The 15,602-nt window shown below is 65.0% G+C and overlaps 2 protein-coding genes across 5 annotated transcripts; both read left to right on the forward strand.

Annotated features, from left to right (window-relative positions):
- The first annotated feature begins 124 nt into the window (after positions 1-124).
- CANT1 (calcium activated nucleotidase 1) lies at positions 125-4,091 on the forward strand. 4 transcript variants are annotated; one of them, XM_086857039.1, is made up of 4 exons: positions 125-203; positions 1,683-2,322; positions 2,562-2,765; positions 3,188-4,091. In XM_086857039.1, exons 2-4 carry the CDS (start codon positions 1,704-1,706, stop codon positions 3,556-3,558), a joined length of 1,194 nt encoding a protein of 397 aa, XP_086713165.1. In that variant the 5' UTR covers positions 125-203; positions 1,683-1,703; the 3' UTR covers positions 3,559-4,091. The 4 variants fall into 4 exon arrangements, with proteins under 4 accessions (XP_086713165.1, XP_086713166.1, XP_086713167.1 ...); XM_086857040.1 differs by lacking the exon at positions 125-203 and adding an exon at positions 248-306; XM_086857041.1 differs by lacking the exon at positions 125-203 and adding an exon at positions 1,297-1,491.
- A 2,930-nt stretch (positions 4,092-7,021) lies between these two features.
- TIMP2 (TIMP metallopeptidase inhibitor 2) lies at positions 7,022-15,477 on the forward strand. The gene is made up of 5 exons (XM_086857051.1): positions 7,022-7,366; positions 12,829-12,929; positions 13,012-13,120; positions 13,458-13,582; positions 13,959-15,477. The coding sequence occupies exons 1-5, from the start codon at positions 7,240-7,242 to the stop codon at positions 14,157-14,159; spliced, it is 663 nt and encodes a 220-aa protein (XP_086713177.1). The 5' UTR covers positions 7,022-7,239; the 3' UTR covers positions 14,160-15,477.
- Positions 15,478-15,602: the final 125 nt, after the last annotated feature.

Here is a 15,602-nt window from a genome sequence, read left to right on the forward strand (position 1 = left end):
GCCGCCCGTGCGCGGCGCCCGGCCCCGCTGGGCCCCGCTGAGCGCGGACCACAGCTCCCGGCAGCCCCCTCGGCTCAGGGGCGGGACGGGGCGGGTGCGGTGGCACGCGGCTTCTCCTGGGAGTTGTAGTTTCTGCGCCAGACGGGGCGGTGCGGCCGCTGCCAGGCGCGGCGGCGGCTGCGCGCGGGGGAGGCGGCGCCGCGGTGAGCGGGGACACGGGCGGGGGGCGCCGGGCCGGGCCGGCGGGCGGGGGTCCCCACCGGACGGGGGCACCGCGGACCTCGAGCACCCTGGCCGGCGGCAGCGGTGGGGTCCTGGGGGCTGTGCCCCGCGCGGAGGTTCCCGGGGGCGCGGCGAACCTGAGGGCCCCGCTCAGACCGGGCGGTGCCTCGGTCGCCCATCAGCTCGGGCGGGGAGGGGGCGCGGGGGTCCCCAAGGGCGCGCCCGGCGGAGGCGGGGAGTCCCCGTGTCCTTAGAGGGGCGTCCCGCGTCCATGTCCGGGGGTGTTGGGGGGTCCCCGTGTCCATGCCCGGGGATGCCCGTGACCGTGCCCCGACGTTTTGAGGGTTCCCCGTGGCCGTGCTCAGAGCGGGCTACAAACGCGCTGGGGGTCGGTGCAGCGAGAGGAGCCCGCGGGGCTCTGCCGAGGCCCACGCTCCGGGATCCCGGCAGGACGGGAGCGCTCCCGTGCCCCCGACCCGCGGGCTCCGTGCCTGTGCCGCGCCGGAGCTCCCCTGTCCGGGGCCGGCCCTCCGCGCTCAATGCCGCCTCTGTTTGCCACTCTGAAAGGCACATTGAGACCCTGCGGGATGGGCCCTGCGATGGCAGCTGGGGATCTCTGCCCCGGGATGGGGGCTCTGCCCCAGGCACGGGGTGGGCGCGGGTCCAGTGCTGGCTGCTCCGGGCCCGGAGTGGCCGTGTGCGGGAGCCTGGGGTGCTGCCACGTCCCCTGTGCTGCACGGAGGGAGGTGGCACCGAGGGGCCACCGCGGGTGGGCACGGCCCAGGGTGGGCTCACGATGCTCAGGTGTGGAGGACACGATGTGAACCTGGGCGGGGATGAGGGGGTCCCGTGTCTGTGAGGCTGGGCAGGTCAGGGTGTGTGTCCCTTGGGCACTGCGCTTCCTGCTCAGGTGTCGGCATCCTGCTGGGGCGGAGCTGCCACGTGTCTCCCAGTGTCCCTGTGTGGCCTGGGGACAAGCTCACGGCTCATCAGTGGGGTCGGTTCTCAGGGCCATGGGAGCTGAGCCAGACCGCCCAGCCACTCTGGAGGCAGCAAGGCTCATCCTTGCCATCCGAGGGGAACCTGCTTCCTCCCAGGACTCTCTGGGGACGTGCCCCAGGACACTGTGACACTGGGCTCGCCTTGAGCCAGGTGCCTCAGCTCGCTGCCTGAGCTGCAGTGACCATGGGACAGATAGAGGTGCCGGGCAGGTCGTGCAATCCGGCCAGCACACCGGGGCTCCTGGTCAGGGGGCGCAGAGGGAGCCAGGTGAGAGGGGCTGAGGGTGGCTTCAGCAGCAAACAGCCCCAGGGCGTGGTGGCTCTTACTTGCATGAGGTGGGAGCACCTTCTACTGCAGGAGAGGGGATGGGACCCCTCGTGGCTGTGTTCTGCTGTCCCCCGAGCTCAGTCAGCACCAAATCCAGCTCTTTGACCTTCTCCCTCACCTCTTCCCACCAGGTTCTCCTCGCCCCCTCTCTGATGCCAGTCCCGCCCTGCCATGAGTCTATGAGCCCCCTCCGGATCAGCGTGGGTGGTCTGCCCGTCCTCGCGTCCATGACCAAGGGTGCTGACCCCCGCTTCCGACTGCGCTGGAGGGCCATCGTGCTGTCCTCAGCCTGCGTGGGGCTTGTGCTGCTGCTCTTCTGCCTGCACCGTTCCTCCCCAGCGCGGCACGGCCCCCCCAGCCCTCGCACCTGGCAGCTCGGCCTGCAGGCAGGAGACCGCTACAATGACACCTACCCGCTGTCCCCACCGCAGAGAAACCCCGAGGGCGTGCGCTACCGCATCGGCGTCATTGCGGACCTGGACACACAGTCCCGGGGCTCCCAGGAGCACACCTGGTTCAGTTACCTGAAGAAGGGCTACCTGGTACTGTCAGACAGCGGGGACAGAGTGACGGTGGAGTGGGACAAGGATGAGAGCATGCTGCAGTCCCACCTGGCTGAGAAGGGCCGGGGCATGGAGCTCTCCGAGCTGGTGGTTTTCAATGGGAAGCTGTACGCGGTGGACGACCGGACGGGGGTGGTCTACCAGATCGAGGGCAACAAGGTGGTGCCCTGGGTGATCCTCCCAGATGGGGATGGCACTGTGGGGAAAGGTGAGCTCCCGTCCTGCCCTGAGAAACCCTAGGCTCTTTTCCGCTTGCTGGGGTGGGGTGCACCTTTCCTGTGATCTCTGAGCCTGGCCAAGACAGGGCAATTCCTGCCAAGAGACCAGCTGACTGCACTGGGGACGCTGCCCAGCACCAGGCTCAGGGGTGTAGGGTTTGGGGTATGTGGGACAGTCTGATGGCCACGTGCTGACTGAGCCCCCCTCATGCTGTTCCTTCCACCGTAGGCTTCAAGGCGGAGTGGCTGGCAGTGAAGGATGAGCACCTGTATGTGGGAGGACTGGGCAAGGAGTGGACCACCACAACAGGGGAAGTGGTGAACGAGAACCCCCAGTGGGTGAAGGTCATTGGCTACAAGGGTGACGTGAGCCACGAGAACTGGGTGACAAACTACAATGCGCTGAGGGCTGCAGCGGGGATCCGGCCCCCAGGTATGGAGCACGGCAACCTCCTGCCACCCCATACCCCACATTCTTGATGGCTCCAGAGCCATGCAGTCACCCTCCCCGGGGATGCTGGCACTGGGTGACATTTAAAGGCTGCTGGAGGCCAGAAATCTCCCCTTGTCCTGGTCATTTTCCTCTGCTGCCTGTGCCAGGAGCGGCTGAAGGGTGGCTCAGCTGGCACTGGGCCTGGCAGCTGGGCCCCCAGGCAGAGTGGGGTGTGCTGGATGCCCCTGCCTGGCTCTGGGAGGAGTTGGAGGGCGCTGCCAGGCAGTGAGGCAAGAGCAGGCAGAAAAGTTCCTAGGGGATGACTCTGCAGGGCTGTGGGGTGTTTCGAAGGGGAAGGGTCCTGCCCCAGCGTGGCTGGTGCCCCTGTGGCCTGTGTGGTCACACTCCACTTCCTGCCGCAGGGTATCTGATCCACGAGTCAGCCTCCTGGAGCGACACGTTGCAGCGCTGGTTCTTCCTGCCGCGCCGCGCCAGCCACGAGCGCTACAGCGAGAAGGCAGACGAGCAGCGAGGCACCAACCTGCTGCTGAGCTCCACCCAGGACTTCGGGGATGTGACGGTGGGGCGTGTGGGCGAGGTGGTTCCCACCCACGGCTTCTCCTCCTTCAAGTTCATCCCGGACACAGACGACCAGATCATCGTGGCGCTAAAATCAGAAGAGGACAATGGCAAGATCTCCAGCTACATCATGGCCTTCACGCTGGACGGGCGCTTCCTCCTGCCCGAGACCAGGATTGGGAGTGTGAAGTACGAGGGCATTGAGTTTATTTAACAGACATCTGGACCGAGTGGAGGCGTGCAGGCAGCCTAGGGATGTGGGCAGGCCCTGCTAGCCTGCTCCTAGCCCGGGGTCCATGGGGGGTGGCAGGCAGCGCTCCCAGCTCTGGCCCTGGCCCTGGGCTCTCCTGTAAAGTGTTGACTGAGCTGCAGCAGGTGTGGTGCAAGTGTTTCGGCAGTGGCACCTGGTGGCAAGGGACCGCCACCACAGGGTGTTCCCGGCCCTGGGACAGTGCCCAGGTCCTGGAATGCTGGCAGGCCCCACTGCAGCCCTTAGTGCCCAGCCCTGAATTGCAACAGAACTGTCTGCGGTGGGTCGGTGGCTCTGGTGACATCCCCACTCTGGGTTTGTAGCTGAGCCCCAGCTCTACAACTCTGTCCTGTGTGCCATGGAACTCCCTGGGTGGAGGGCGATTTCATCAGGCTTTTTCTCCAGAAGCTGATCTTCCTTCCCTTTTCCCATCAGCTGGGTGAGGTGATGGCTGGGGTGACGGGTTTTCTGTTTCAGAGAAAAGTCTCACACAGGAAGAGACAGTGTCTGTGTCCCTCTGCTCCTGTGACCACAGGGCACGCAGCAGTTCCCTCACCACTGTGGTTCCAGCACAGTGGCTGTGCCTGTGGGGCAGGGGGAGCAAGTGTGGGTGATGGGGCCACCAGCTGTGGCCAGGTGTAAAGTGGGCCCGTCCCAGTGCCATTCCCAGGGCACATCCTCAGAGGTGTGTGTGTGTGCTGGCTGTGTGTCTTCTCCAAGCCCTGGCTGCACGTGGCTCCGGCCCCAGAAATGCCTCCAGCCCCAGAACTGTCAGCTCTGGGAAGAGCTGAGCCCTGGACAGGAACTGCTGGGAGCTGGCGGCAGTGCAGCCATGCTGTGCAAGGCTGCTGTGCTCGGTGCAGGAGCAAAGCCAGGAGCTCCAGTTCTGCTTCCCAGAGCCAGCAGCAGCTGAGAAGCGTTCGCAGCAGCCCGGGGCTTTGGGCAGGGAGCCCTCCCCACACTCGCCAGCATGTTGTGAAATTGCAGCCACAGCCTGTGGCCCCCAGGAGGAACTTGTGCGGTTTCAGGAACCACAAGTGTCAAAGGGACATCTGCTGGCCCCAGGGCCCTCCTGACCCCTCTGACCAAGGGGGCTGCGGCTCCTGGCCTGCCCACACTGACGTGGCTCAGGCTTGCCCTGCCCCAGGTCATAGGGCAGCATATCCTCATGCCAGGAACAGTGTTTGGCTCTGTGGTGTCCCCAGTTTGGTCCCCTTTAACACTGCCCCTAGGGCAGGTCTGCCAGCAAGTAGGCCTTCAGAGAGCTGAAGCTTTGGGGGGGCCCTTGTGCCCCCTGTATCCCTCTGCCATGCCCTGGCACTGCTCTGCTGTGGGGAGCAGCCATGCTCGGGAAGGAGGGAGCCTGTTGGTGCAGCAGTCAGGCTGTGGTTGGGTGGAAGGATCTGCAGAGTGGATGGGGCCCTCCCAAGAACCCAGCCAGGCTGCTCCCCCCATCCCTGTTTACACTGTCAGCACCTCTGTGAGCCATGCAGAACGCAGAGGAGGCCAGACATGTGTTTTCATTTAGCCCAGACAATGACTCGGCCAGTGCTGGGCTGCGAGCGGATGCGCTTGTCTCTAGACAGGGACCTGTCCCCAGTGCCATGGACAGACCTGGCTTTGGCCCCTGCACGTGGCCTCGGGATCGTGCAGCACCCAGCCCAGGGCACCCAGGGTGCATTTGCAGCCCACACTGGGCGCCAGCTGGCCACAGTCCATGACGGCCACTCAACCATCACTTGCACTTTGCTTGGCAATCCCTTTGGCCTCATTCACCCTCCCGGCCTCACTCACCCTCCCAGCCTGGCACTGGCAGCTCCACAGCACCTGCTGTGGCCCCAGGGCTGTCCCTGATGCAGGTCCCTTCTCGTCCCCTGGGCTGGAACATCCCTGGGCCCCTGCCCTCAGCACTGCGCTGCCCTCGGAGCAGCAGCACCAACGCCTCCGGCAGCCAGACCAGCTGAATTCTGCTGCTGCTGCAGCCTCTGCAGACCCACAGAGACCCGTGAGCCCACAGAGGAGTTGGTGACCTGGGGCCCCATCCCAGGTGTCATCCAGCATCCCAGCGCTGTTGGTGCTGTCACCTCCCACGTGTTCCCTGCAGGCTCAGTCAGGGTTTGGGCCAGGTCCAGCTGCCCAGTTCTGCTGTTTCTTCTCATCCTGGAGACTGAGACCTCTATTACTTGCCTCTACTGCAAGTATCCACGGCAGTGCTGCGGCAAGAGGCTGCCTCAGGAGCATATTTGGTGGCCGTGGTGGCTGTCCTGCCAACACGTGCCCGTGTCACCTGGCCCAGCTGTGCTCCGAAGCTGTGTCCCTGCCCACTGTGCTGAGACAAGGCACTGCTGCGAGGATGGAGCGCTCTCAGCAGCCAGCCAGGCACAGAGTATGGGCACAGTGGCAGCAGCAGCATCCTGACACCTCCACAGCAATAACAATGTGTGGGTTTGGACTGGGATAGAGTCTGGGTTTTCCATATTAGATGGTGTAGGTCAGTGTTTTGGATTTGTGCTGGGAACAGTGTTGATAACAGGGATGTTTTCATTACTGCTGAGCAGCATTTGCACAGCTTGAGGCCTTTTCTGCTCTTCATCCCACCACTGAGAGGCTGGGGGGATACAAGGACTCGGGAGGGGACACAGAAGAGCTGACCCAAGGGATATTCCACACCGTATGGAATCATACTTGGCATATAGAGCTGGGGGAAGAAGGAGGAAGGAGGGGACCGTTCAGAGTGATGGCGTTTGTCTTCTCAAGTCACCTTCAGGTGCTGGAGCCCGGCTGCCCTGGGGATGGCTGAGCACCTGCCTGCCACGGGGAGGGATGAAAAAACTCCCTGCTTTGCTTTGCTTTGCTTGTGTGTGGCTTTTGCTTCACCTGTAAAACTGTCTTTATCTCAGCCAGCAGTTTTCTCACTTTCCCCTTCCCAGTTCTCTCACCACCCCGCTGAGAAGAATGAACTAAAGCAGCCGGGGGCTGAGCTGCCCACCGGGGTTGCATCATGCATCCAGGATAGAGACAAGGTGGGGTTTTGGAGCTGTGCTCCAGGGCAGGAGCTGCTGCCTAGCGGGGAAGCCCGAGGCCTCGGGCAGGTCGTTGTGGCACGGGACCCGCAGTGGGAGCAGGAAGCAGGCAGGGAGCGCGGCTGTGGGACAAGCTGGGTTGGAGGGGCCGAAGGCGGGGAGGAATTCTGCTGCCTGTCCGGCCATCCGCTGCTGTGCTTGGCGCGGGCGGGGGCAGCTGCGGAGCGGGGGTTTCGGGTCCCTGGGCGGGGTCCGGGGCGGCGGTTCCAGGAGCGCTGGGGCCGGGGGGCGGCCGGGATGCGCCGGGGCGGGGGCGGCCGGTGCCCGCGGCGGGGGCCGCGCCGGGGCGGGGGCAGCGGTCGCGGCGGAGCCGCATCCCGCGGAGGGCGGGCGCAGCCGGGCTGGCCCCGCGCCACGCGGAGGAGGAGCAGCAGATCCCCGGAGCACGTTAAAGAGCGAGGCCGAGCGCGGCGGGGAGGAAGCGAACGGCTCCGTGAAGGCAACGGAGCGGCGGCCGCAGAGCGCCCGCCCCGGCCGGACACAAGTTCCCGGCGGCGGCTCGGCCGGGCCCGGCGCTGGGTGCGGGATCGGGGCCGGGTGGCCGCGCCCGCAGCCCCGCACCATGCCCGCCGCGCTGCCCAGCCTGCTGGCCTGGCTGGCGGTGTTACTGCTCGGCAGGGCCCGCCCGGCCGACGCCTGCAGCTGCTCGCCCATCCACCCTCAACAGGCCTTCTGCAACGCCGACGTAGGTGAGCGCCGCGGGGAACCCCGCCCCGAGCCCCCCGAGCCCCCGCCCGGCCCCGCCCGCGCCAACTTCCCGGCGGGGGAAGGAGCGGAAAGTTGGAGCGGGGCGGGCGGGGAGCGGGCAGAGCCCCCCGACCCCCGGCACCTGCCCGGCCCGGGGGTGTGCCGGCGGGTGGCGATGCGCGGCCGGGCGCGGTCCCTCGGTCCGGGCTGTGCCCGTCCCACCCCGCACCTCCTCCCGCCGGCTCGGGGGGCTCCCGCGCCCAGCGTCGCTCCCGGGGGCGGCTCCGCCGGGGCCGGGTCCCCGCTGGCCGCCCCCCGGTAAATGACACGGGAGGGCCCGGCCTCCCCCGGCTCTGATGACACCGCGGGGGTACGTGGCAGCCGGGCCGGGGCCCGGGGGCGTCCGGGACCCTCCGAGTGCCGCTACGGCACCGGCCCGGAGGAGCCCCCGCTCCCGGCAGCTGCCGCCACGGCTCGGTCACCCCTGTCTGCGCCTTATTTCCAGGCATTTCCTTTCCCCCGTCCCACTTTGTTCGGCTTGGATGCTGCTGAAAGGGAGGGCTTGGCAGCGCCGGGATCTGGATTCCTCTTTCTATGAATAATGCCCTTATTAAATTTTAACATATGAACCGAACAGGCCGGCCCCAGTTCCCGGCGCTCTCCTTCGCGGGCCCGTTCCCAGGCTCAGCTGGAGAGGTAACATTCCCAAACACTGAGGCAGCCCAACCTCTGGATGGCCCTGCCCTGTCCCTTGCTCCAGATGCAGGATGTTCCTCACAGGCATCCCTTCCAGACCCCACTCCCAGCGTCTTTCCGCCGTGAGGGCAACTCCCACAGCACTTGGCTGCTGCCTGGAGTGCCCAGCCTCACCACGAGGCGTGTTGGGGACGGGGAGGTTTTGAGACAAAATGGAGCACTGGATTTTGGGAGCTGCTGCTGGAGTTGGTGTCCCTGGCCCACAGGATGCCCCGTGCCTGCTCGGGCAGCGCGGCTGTGGCTTCGCATCACGCTCCTGTCAGGATCAGCTTTCGGGGCACTCGTGACTCACCAGCCATCGTGGGGTGCCGGCTCAGCCCTGACTCAGCTGCTGAGTCACTGTCTGTCCTGGCGGCCCTGTCTGTCTGCACCGTCCCCTGGGAGGGCACTGCCTGGCGGAGCTTTGGTCTCCGGCTGCCCCGCTGCCCTCAGCAGGTGCCCGTCCTGCAGGCACCCGGAGCCTGTCCTGCCGGGGCAGCGCTGGCACCTCCAGGCTCCCAGCCCAAGCCGCTTGTGCAGCTCGTCTGTATCAAATGTGCCTCGTGTGGGCCTAAGTGAAAACAGCACTCGGCTTGGGGGCAGAGCGGCTCTCAGCCTGGGATGATCCTGCGTTCCCTGGCCTTTTGCTGCTTCTTATCTTCCCCCTGGATGCTCTCTGGAGTCAGGATGCTCCTCAGCCAGTTCCATCCCAGCAGGTGTTGTGTGGAGCCCAGGGAGAACTCGGGCTCCCGGTGCTGCTGGGACCTTGCCCAGCTGCTGTGACTGGAGGGACCTTTGTCCAGGCTGGGCCCTTGACAGAAATGTGGTGTTGTGGGGATGGCTGATGTCCTGCAGTGCTGGCTGGGGGCACCCAAGGTGAATGGGCCCCAAGGCTCATCCTCTACCCTCAGTAGAGGGGGGTGAGCACAGTGTGGGGTCCTGGCCCTGGGATCTCCTCTCCATAGCATGGGCCACATCCCCATGGCCCCTCTGGACTTGCACCTGCCCCTGCACTTGCTCTGCTGTGCAGGGACTGTGCAGCCGAGGGCTGCAGTTCCAGGTGGTGCAAGGGCAGGCAGATACAACTCTGCATCAGATGGAGGGTGCCTGAGGGGCTGGGGCCGTAGAAGGGCTGGGCTCGTGTCACTGGGGCTGATAACTTAGAGTCTGCCAGCCTGTGTTTGCATGTCCTGGCTCTGGAGATGAGCAGGGGTTTTCTGCAGGGACCAAGGGCTTGGGGCTGCCCCATCCGCCATCCCTCGCTGGGGCTGTGACCAGGCAGCGGGGCCTGGGCTGCTGTGCTGCAGGAGATGCTCAGCTGCCCAGCGGTGCCACAGCCAGACCAGGGGCCACAGCAGGAAACCCAGCTCCTGCTCCATCTCCTCGGGAGCAGCGTGGGGAGTGAGGGGGTGATGCTGAGCCCTTCTAGGCAAAGCCGTGGCTGTGGCCCTGCGAGGCAGCAGTTGATGGGGCAGGGGAGAGCAGGGGCTCGGTGTTGCCTGGGGCGGGGGCAGCTGGGATGCAGCCCCTGACAGCACTCACCGATCCCAGCCATCCCAGCGCTCGGTTCCTCGGGACAGACTCGGGGGGTCTGGGGACTGCCAGCAGCCAGCAGGGAGCGGGCAGAGGAAGGGATTTGCGGTGGGAGCCGTCCCTGCGGGGGTGCAGGTGCCTGCAAGCCCCGCCGAGCCTGGCGGGGCCGGTGCCCCCCGGTGCGGCTGGCGCAGAGGGGCCGTGGCTGAGGCGGGGGCTGCCGCTGATTGGGCTCCATCCTCTCCCGGAATGACGCACGCGGCCACGGCAGCGCTCAGCCCGTGCCTCCCGCTCCGGCCGGCGGGCGAGCGGGACCCGGCGCCTGTCGCCGCCCCACGGGCACTGCTGGGCACCACGGAGCCTCCGCGGCCCCCGCTTCCTCCCCGCTGCGGGGCTGCCCTGCTCAGCCCGGCTGCCTCCAGCCTCAGCATCCTCTGAGCCGGGGCGCGGCGGTGCGGACAGGCACTGGGATGCCAGCAAGCACCGGCAAGGGGTTGTTGTCCTTGCGCCGGGCAGGGCGGGGGTGCAGGAATCCCTCCCAGAGTGGTTAGCTGTCTCCCCTGCTCCGCCGGCCTCAAGCAGGGCGCAGTGACCGCGGGGCTGCCCTCACCGAGGGGTCAGGCGCCTGGGCTGGCAGTGCCAGGCAGGCAGCGGGCAGTGCTGGCACTGGCAGCCGGCCCCTCCGCGGCCAGCAGCCCTGGAGAAGGGAGCTTTGTTCCCTGGGCATCCAGCCCAGCAGTGGCCCCTGCTGTCCGCGGGCAGCTGCAGGTGGGTGTGGGCAGGGTGGCTTGGTGGGGTTTGGGGTGGGCTAGCAGAGGAAGGGGCAGCCATTCTGCAAGTCTTGGGATAGAAAGGGGGATCCCATGGCCAAGGGTCCCTGTGCTGCCCTTCCTCCCATGGGGCACAGGCAAGCACAGTGGTGCCCTGAGGTGGGGTAGTCCCACATGGGGCCAGGGGGGGACAAACCCCAACACTGGCAAGCCCAGAGAGACAAGCTGGTGGTTTTGTGCCACTGGGTGACCCTGTGTGTCCCCAGCTTTGCTCCTGGAGCTGCACTGTGGCTCTGGTCCCTCCTGGCTGACCTGTGCCAGCACCCAGCCAGGGGGAGTGGGACGGGGTCCTGGATCCTAGTGTGGGACCCTTCCTCATGGCACTGTGGCACCATAGGACTGATGCTGGTGTCAGAGGGCACCTGCTTACCTGCAGGGTCCCTCTGTCCCTGGAGGGTCCGGAGTCCTCACTATGGGGAGGCCACAGTGGCAGCCCTGGGGACCTGCAGAGATGTCAGCAGTGGGGTGTCCCACTCTGCCAGGGAACCCTCTGCTCCCACAGAGCGCCTTCTTGCTTGGCCTGCCTGGGGAAGGAGCATTTCCAGCATATCTCTGGTCCAACTTGGTAAGCCAGTGCCAACTCTGTGCTTTGCCTGCCATGTGCCTCAGGAGCCAGAGAGCCTTGGCTCATCTTACAGAGGGTCTGGGCTCCCTGGCTGGTGGTTGCCCATGTCGGCAGCAAGAGTGGTGGGTGACAAGGCCAACGAGGGCACTGGTATTTGGGGAGGTCTGACTACTGGTTCTTGGGCACCCGGGGGTTTCCTCCATCCCTCACCCAGCCTCCTTGTCCCAGGCTCTCCTCAGGGCTGCCCTGGTTCCTGGCGGGAGTGGAGCAGCTTGGCTGCGCTGCGGGGTCTTGGCGGGGAAAGCACAGCGCAGTCGTCCCCTCCACAAAGCCGCACTGTTCAGAACAAATCCACCCAGAATCGGGCTGCATTTTTGTCAAGTGATTCATCAGCACGTGAATGGAAAAGGCTGGAGCCCACTGAACCAGTAACCATTCCCCGCACGGGAGCCACAGGGCCAGCACTGGTTGCACCCAAGTTACACTGGTGGCTCGCAGGGCTTGGCACGCGGGAGATGTGGTGGCAGCAGGGGCAAGGGGTGGCCTGTGTCTGTGGTGGTCCCAGCACACTGCTGACAGAGGAGCAGGCGCTGTCCCCAGGCATGGTTGAGGTGCTGCCACTGTGCCTGGACAGCCCAGCCCTTCCCAAGGGATGGGAGCAATTGGGAAAGCCCCCAGTGCAGCCATTGCTTCCCCCAGCCCCGCACTGAAGAAGTGCTGCCAGAGACTGGGGATGGCCATTTTGGGAATCCTCTTCCCTGGTCCCTGCTCATGTTGGTGCCACTGTCACCTTTCCAGAGTAAACTCTGTTGGCACTTGCTGGCGCCCACATGGGGCCATGTCCCCCTGACCTTCAGCTTAAATAGCCTGTCTGCATGCCCCCACACCCCATGGTATTTATAGAGTGCGGTCAGATTCCCTCTCATGGCCATGCCAGGTGGGAGAACCTCCTCTGTGCCAGGCCATGGGTGACCTCTGCATGTCCCTGGCTGCTCCCAGCCCAGCACCTTTCAGTGGGGACATGAGCCAGGATGAACTCTGTGAGAGTGCCCAGCACCCCATTCCCTGCCCACAGCACTCAGGGGGCTGGCAGGGTGCGGGGGAACCCTGCAGGGTGGGGTGCTGCCCTTCCTGTTGGATGGGGAGATGCTCCTGGCAGAGCAGGGAGCCCTGTCAGCCACTGCCCTGCAGCCAGGCCCCCTCCTGTGTGCTGAGCAGGAGCTCTAGCTTTGGCACTGCCACTGTCCCCTCGACCATCAGCATCCCTGGTGCTGCCCAGGAGCTTCAGTCCCTGCACTGGTGGAGGGAGCTGGGCACAACTGGAGGCTGCAGGTCCAGGCAACCTGCAGAGCATGAGGCAGCCCCATGTCCCAGCTGGTGAGGAAGGTTGAGCTGGCTACCCGCCCTGGCCTCCTGCAGGTCACTGCCACGTGCAGAGCACTCACATGCTGGCCTGCACACCCTGGGCTGCGGCAGCAGCGTGACCACAGGGACCCTGCCATAGCAGAGCTGTCCCCTGGCTCACAGCGCCACAGCCTCACCAGCCCTGGGGCCAGGTGATCCTGCTGTGAACTTTCTTTATCACCTGCCTTGAGGGTGCTGCTGCTGCAATGCTGCTGCTCACTGTCCTGCACGTGCCAGAGCCCCATCCCTTTGGGGACAGCAGGAAACAGCCGGCTCTGCAGCAGCCAGGCAGTGGGGTCTGCTGTGGGCAGTAGCCCCTATGAAGGTGGGAGATCCTGTGAGATGCAGGGGCTGAGTGGGACTGGTCACCCTCACTTACCTTACCTCTCCCTTCCAGTGATCCGAGCCAAGGCTGTCTCTGCAAAAGAGGTGGATTCGGGGAACGATATATATGGGAATCCAATCAAACGCATCCAGTATGAAATCAAGCAGATCAAGGTAATGGGACACATCGGTTTAGGGGGCTGGAGGGGTGGGATGGCCCCTTCACCAACCACTCACTCCTGCCTCTGCTCCCCAGATGTTCAAGGGCCCCGACCAGGACATAGAGTTCATCTACACGGCTCCATCCACTGCCGTGTGTGGCCGGCTGCTGGACACCGGCGGGAAGAAGGAGTATCTCATCGCAGGTGAGCACTGCAGGGACGGCTCTTGGGGGACACTGGGACAGTGCTGGCCCAGATGCCTCATGTGCCCCACAAGGTGCCTGATGTGTGCCTGCTCACTGGGCACATTCTCCCTTTGCCCCTCCTGCTCCTGCCACCAGCCCTCAGGGAACTGCCTGGCTGTGTCCTGGCTGTGCTCAGCAGCCCCGAGCCATGGTGGGGACAGCTGGGGGACAAGCCTGGTGACCCAGAGGTCACCAGGGACAGTGCACAGTGAGGGGCCCCAGGTACCATGAGTCAACACGGGGGTCTCGAGGCCCTGGGGCGACCCCCTTGAATGGTCTGTCTGGCCTCTCCCCAGGCAAGTCAGAGGGCAATGGCAAGATGCACATCACGCTCTGTGACTTGGTGTCCACCTGGGACTCGCTGACCCCAACCCAGAAGAAGAGCCTAAACCAGCGGTACCAGATGGGCTGCGAGTGCAAGGTGAGCAACCAGGCTACCTCCCACATGCCTCATACCAGGGAGGGTCTGCAGCCCCCAGGCAGGGGTGGGCTCCACAATGAGATGCTCTTCCCTGTCCTTCAAGGGTAACATTGTGCACAGAATGTGGCTGGGCAGACAGGAAGGGCAGCCCTGCCTCTGTCTTCCTCCGTCTGGGAACCAAGGCCAGCCCTGGGACTGGCAACCTGGGGTTCTCCAGTTCCCTGCACTGGGGTTGCATCACCAGCGTGCCCCTCAGGGCAGGGTGAGCCTGGCATCCCTGTCCAGAGCTGGGGGGGGTGGATGAAACAGAGCGTGCTGCTTCCCCCTGGCCCAGTGCCCCCTCGGGTTGGTGGGTGACAGTCTCTGTTACACACAGATCTCGCGCTGCCTCTCCATCCCCTGTTTCGTGTCCTCCTCGGATGAGTGTCTCTGGACAGACTGGGCGATGGAGAAGAACAACGTGGATGGGCGGCAGGCGAAGCACTACGCCTGCATCAAGAGGAGCGACGGCTCATGCGCCTGGTACCGCGGCATGGCCCCCCCCAAGCAAGAGTTTCTCGACATCGAGGACCCCTAAGCCAAAAGAGCGCATTCCAGTAGCCAGTAGAAAAAACCTGCGAGATGTTAGACTGGTCCACGCTGATATCAAATCCTGGAGACAGCATGAAAATCCTGCTCGGCCGCAGGGGGCCCTGGTGGCTGCCACACGTGTGTGGGGGACAGGGACAGGGACCTGCTCTGTTGCGGGCTCCTGGCAGCCCACAGCTGTACTGGGCGTCCTTTGCTCGTGGCAGGGCTGAGCAGGGTGTGGGGACCTCCCTGCCAGGGTCACAACCCCCCAGCCATGCTTGGCTCTGGCAGCTGTGAAGGAAGAAAGCTCTTTGTGAGTGGTGGGAGCTGCCCTGGCTGCGTAGCAGGTCTACCAGTGCCCCGCTGTGGGAGCCTCCCCCACAGCTCCAGATACAGCCCTCCCCACCGCAGCACCTGGCAACCTGCTGTACCCCTTCCCCCTCCACCTACCTCCCCTTTCAGGGTGCCAAAAGGGTACCCCTCTGGGCAGGGGCTCTGGGGGGCTTTTCCATGTGGCAGAACCCCCAGCAAGGGGCTCCAGGCCTTCCACAGGGCCAGACGACTCCTGCACAGGTGCCTTGTCCCAGAAAGCTGGAGGGGCATGTTAGCATATCTGGGGTCACCCCTGACATGCACCCGTGCACTGTTGCCCCTCTCTCCACATGGTCCTCTCTCCAGGGGTCTCTGTCCCCCTGCAACCACCTACAGATCCTTCTGCAGATGCCACCCTTGGACAGGCTTGACCCGGAACCCTTGGCAGGGCACCAGGGGCTGGAGCTGTGGCTGCGTGGGCACAGGGTGTCCATCATCGCCTCGTGCAGAGCTGGGCCATGCCGTGGCCCTCGCCACCGCTGCAGCCGGGCGAGCTCCCTTCTCTGCAGTGCTGGGAGTGGAACCTGGAACTGGCAGCAGGGCAGCTGCAGGAAATCCTGTCCCCTCCGGTGGCCCCCTCACACCCCTCGGCCCCAAGTTCTCTGAGCCATCCCCACGCCACAGCAATGCTGGTGTGCGCTGCGGGGCTGTCGCGGCACTGGCACTCCCATGGCTTTGGGAGCGTGCCGGGAATGCTCCCTGCAGCCCTGTGCCAGGGGGGTTTTCATGCTGTGCGTCCCTGTGAGGTTTGAGATGTCGTACTGGACCAGTCTGGGCAATTTCAACATATTAAAGAGAAAAATTAAAAAGAAAGAAAAAGAAAAAAATACCCCCAACCTTTACTCAGTCCCGACCGCGCATCCCGGGCGCTCTGTATGGCTGTACCCGTTGTGCTCCTGTCGCTGCTGCTCCTCTGTCTTTGACTTCAATATCGCCACTTGTTTTGCCGCCGGCTCTGTCGTCCCTGTGCCGTGATTTCCGTCTCCTCGTCCGGCGCCGGAGCCGCCCCGGTAGCCGCAGAGGGCCCGTGCCGGGAGCTCCAGGGCAAGGGGAAGAAGGGCGGGGAGCGCTGCTCCGG

Source organism: Cyanistes caeruleus, chromosome 19 (assembly GCF_971803275.1).
Source record: "Cyanistes caeruleus chromosome 19, bCyaCae1.hap1.1, whole genome shotgun sequence".
Taxonomy (NCBI): Eukaryota; Metazoa; Chordata; class Aves; order Passeriformes; family Paridae; genus Cyanistes; species Cyanistes caeruleus.

Coding starts and splice junctions, on each gene's coding strand:
- CANT1 (XM_023938882.2), top strand. CDS start 1,590: ATGGGACCCCTCGTGGCTGTGTTCTGCTGTCCCCCGAGCTCAGTCAGC. Junction 2,323..2,561: donor GGATGGCACTGTGGGGAAAG/GTGAGCTCCCGT, acceptor CTTCCACCGTAG/GCTTCAAGGCGGAGTGGCTG. Junction 2,766..3,187: donor AGCGGGGATCCGGCCCCCAG/GTATGGAGCACG, acceptor TTCCTGCCGCAG/GGTATCTGATCCACGAGTCA.
- TIMP2 (XM_086857051.1), top strand. CDS start 7,240: ATGCCCGCCGCGCTGCCCAGCCTGCTGGCCTGGCTGGCGGTGTTACTG. Junction 7,367..12,828: donor CTTCTGCAACGCCGACGTAG/GTGAGCGCCGCG, acceptor TCTCCCTTCCAG/TGATCCGAGCCAAGGCTGTC. Junction 12,930..13,011: donor ATGAAATCAAGCAGATCAAG/GTAATGGGACAC, acceptor TCTGCTCCCCAG/ATGTTCAAGGGCCCCGACCA.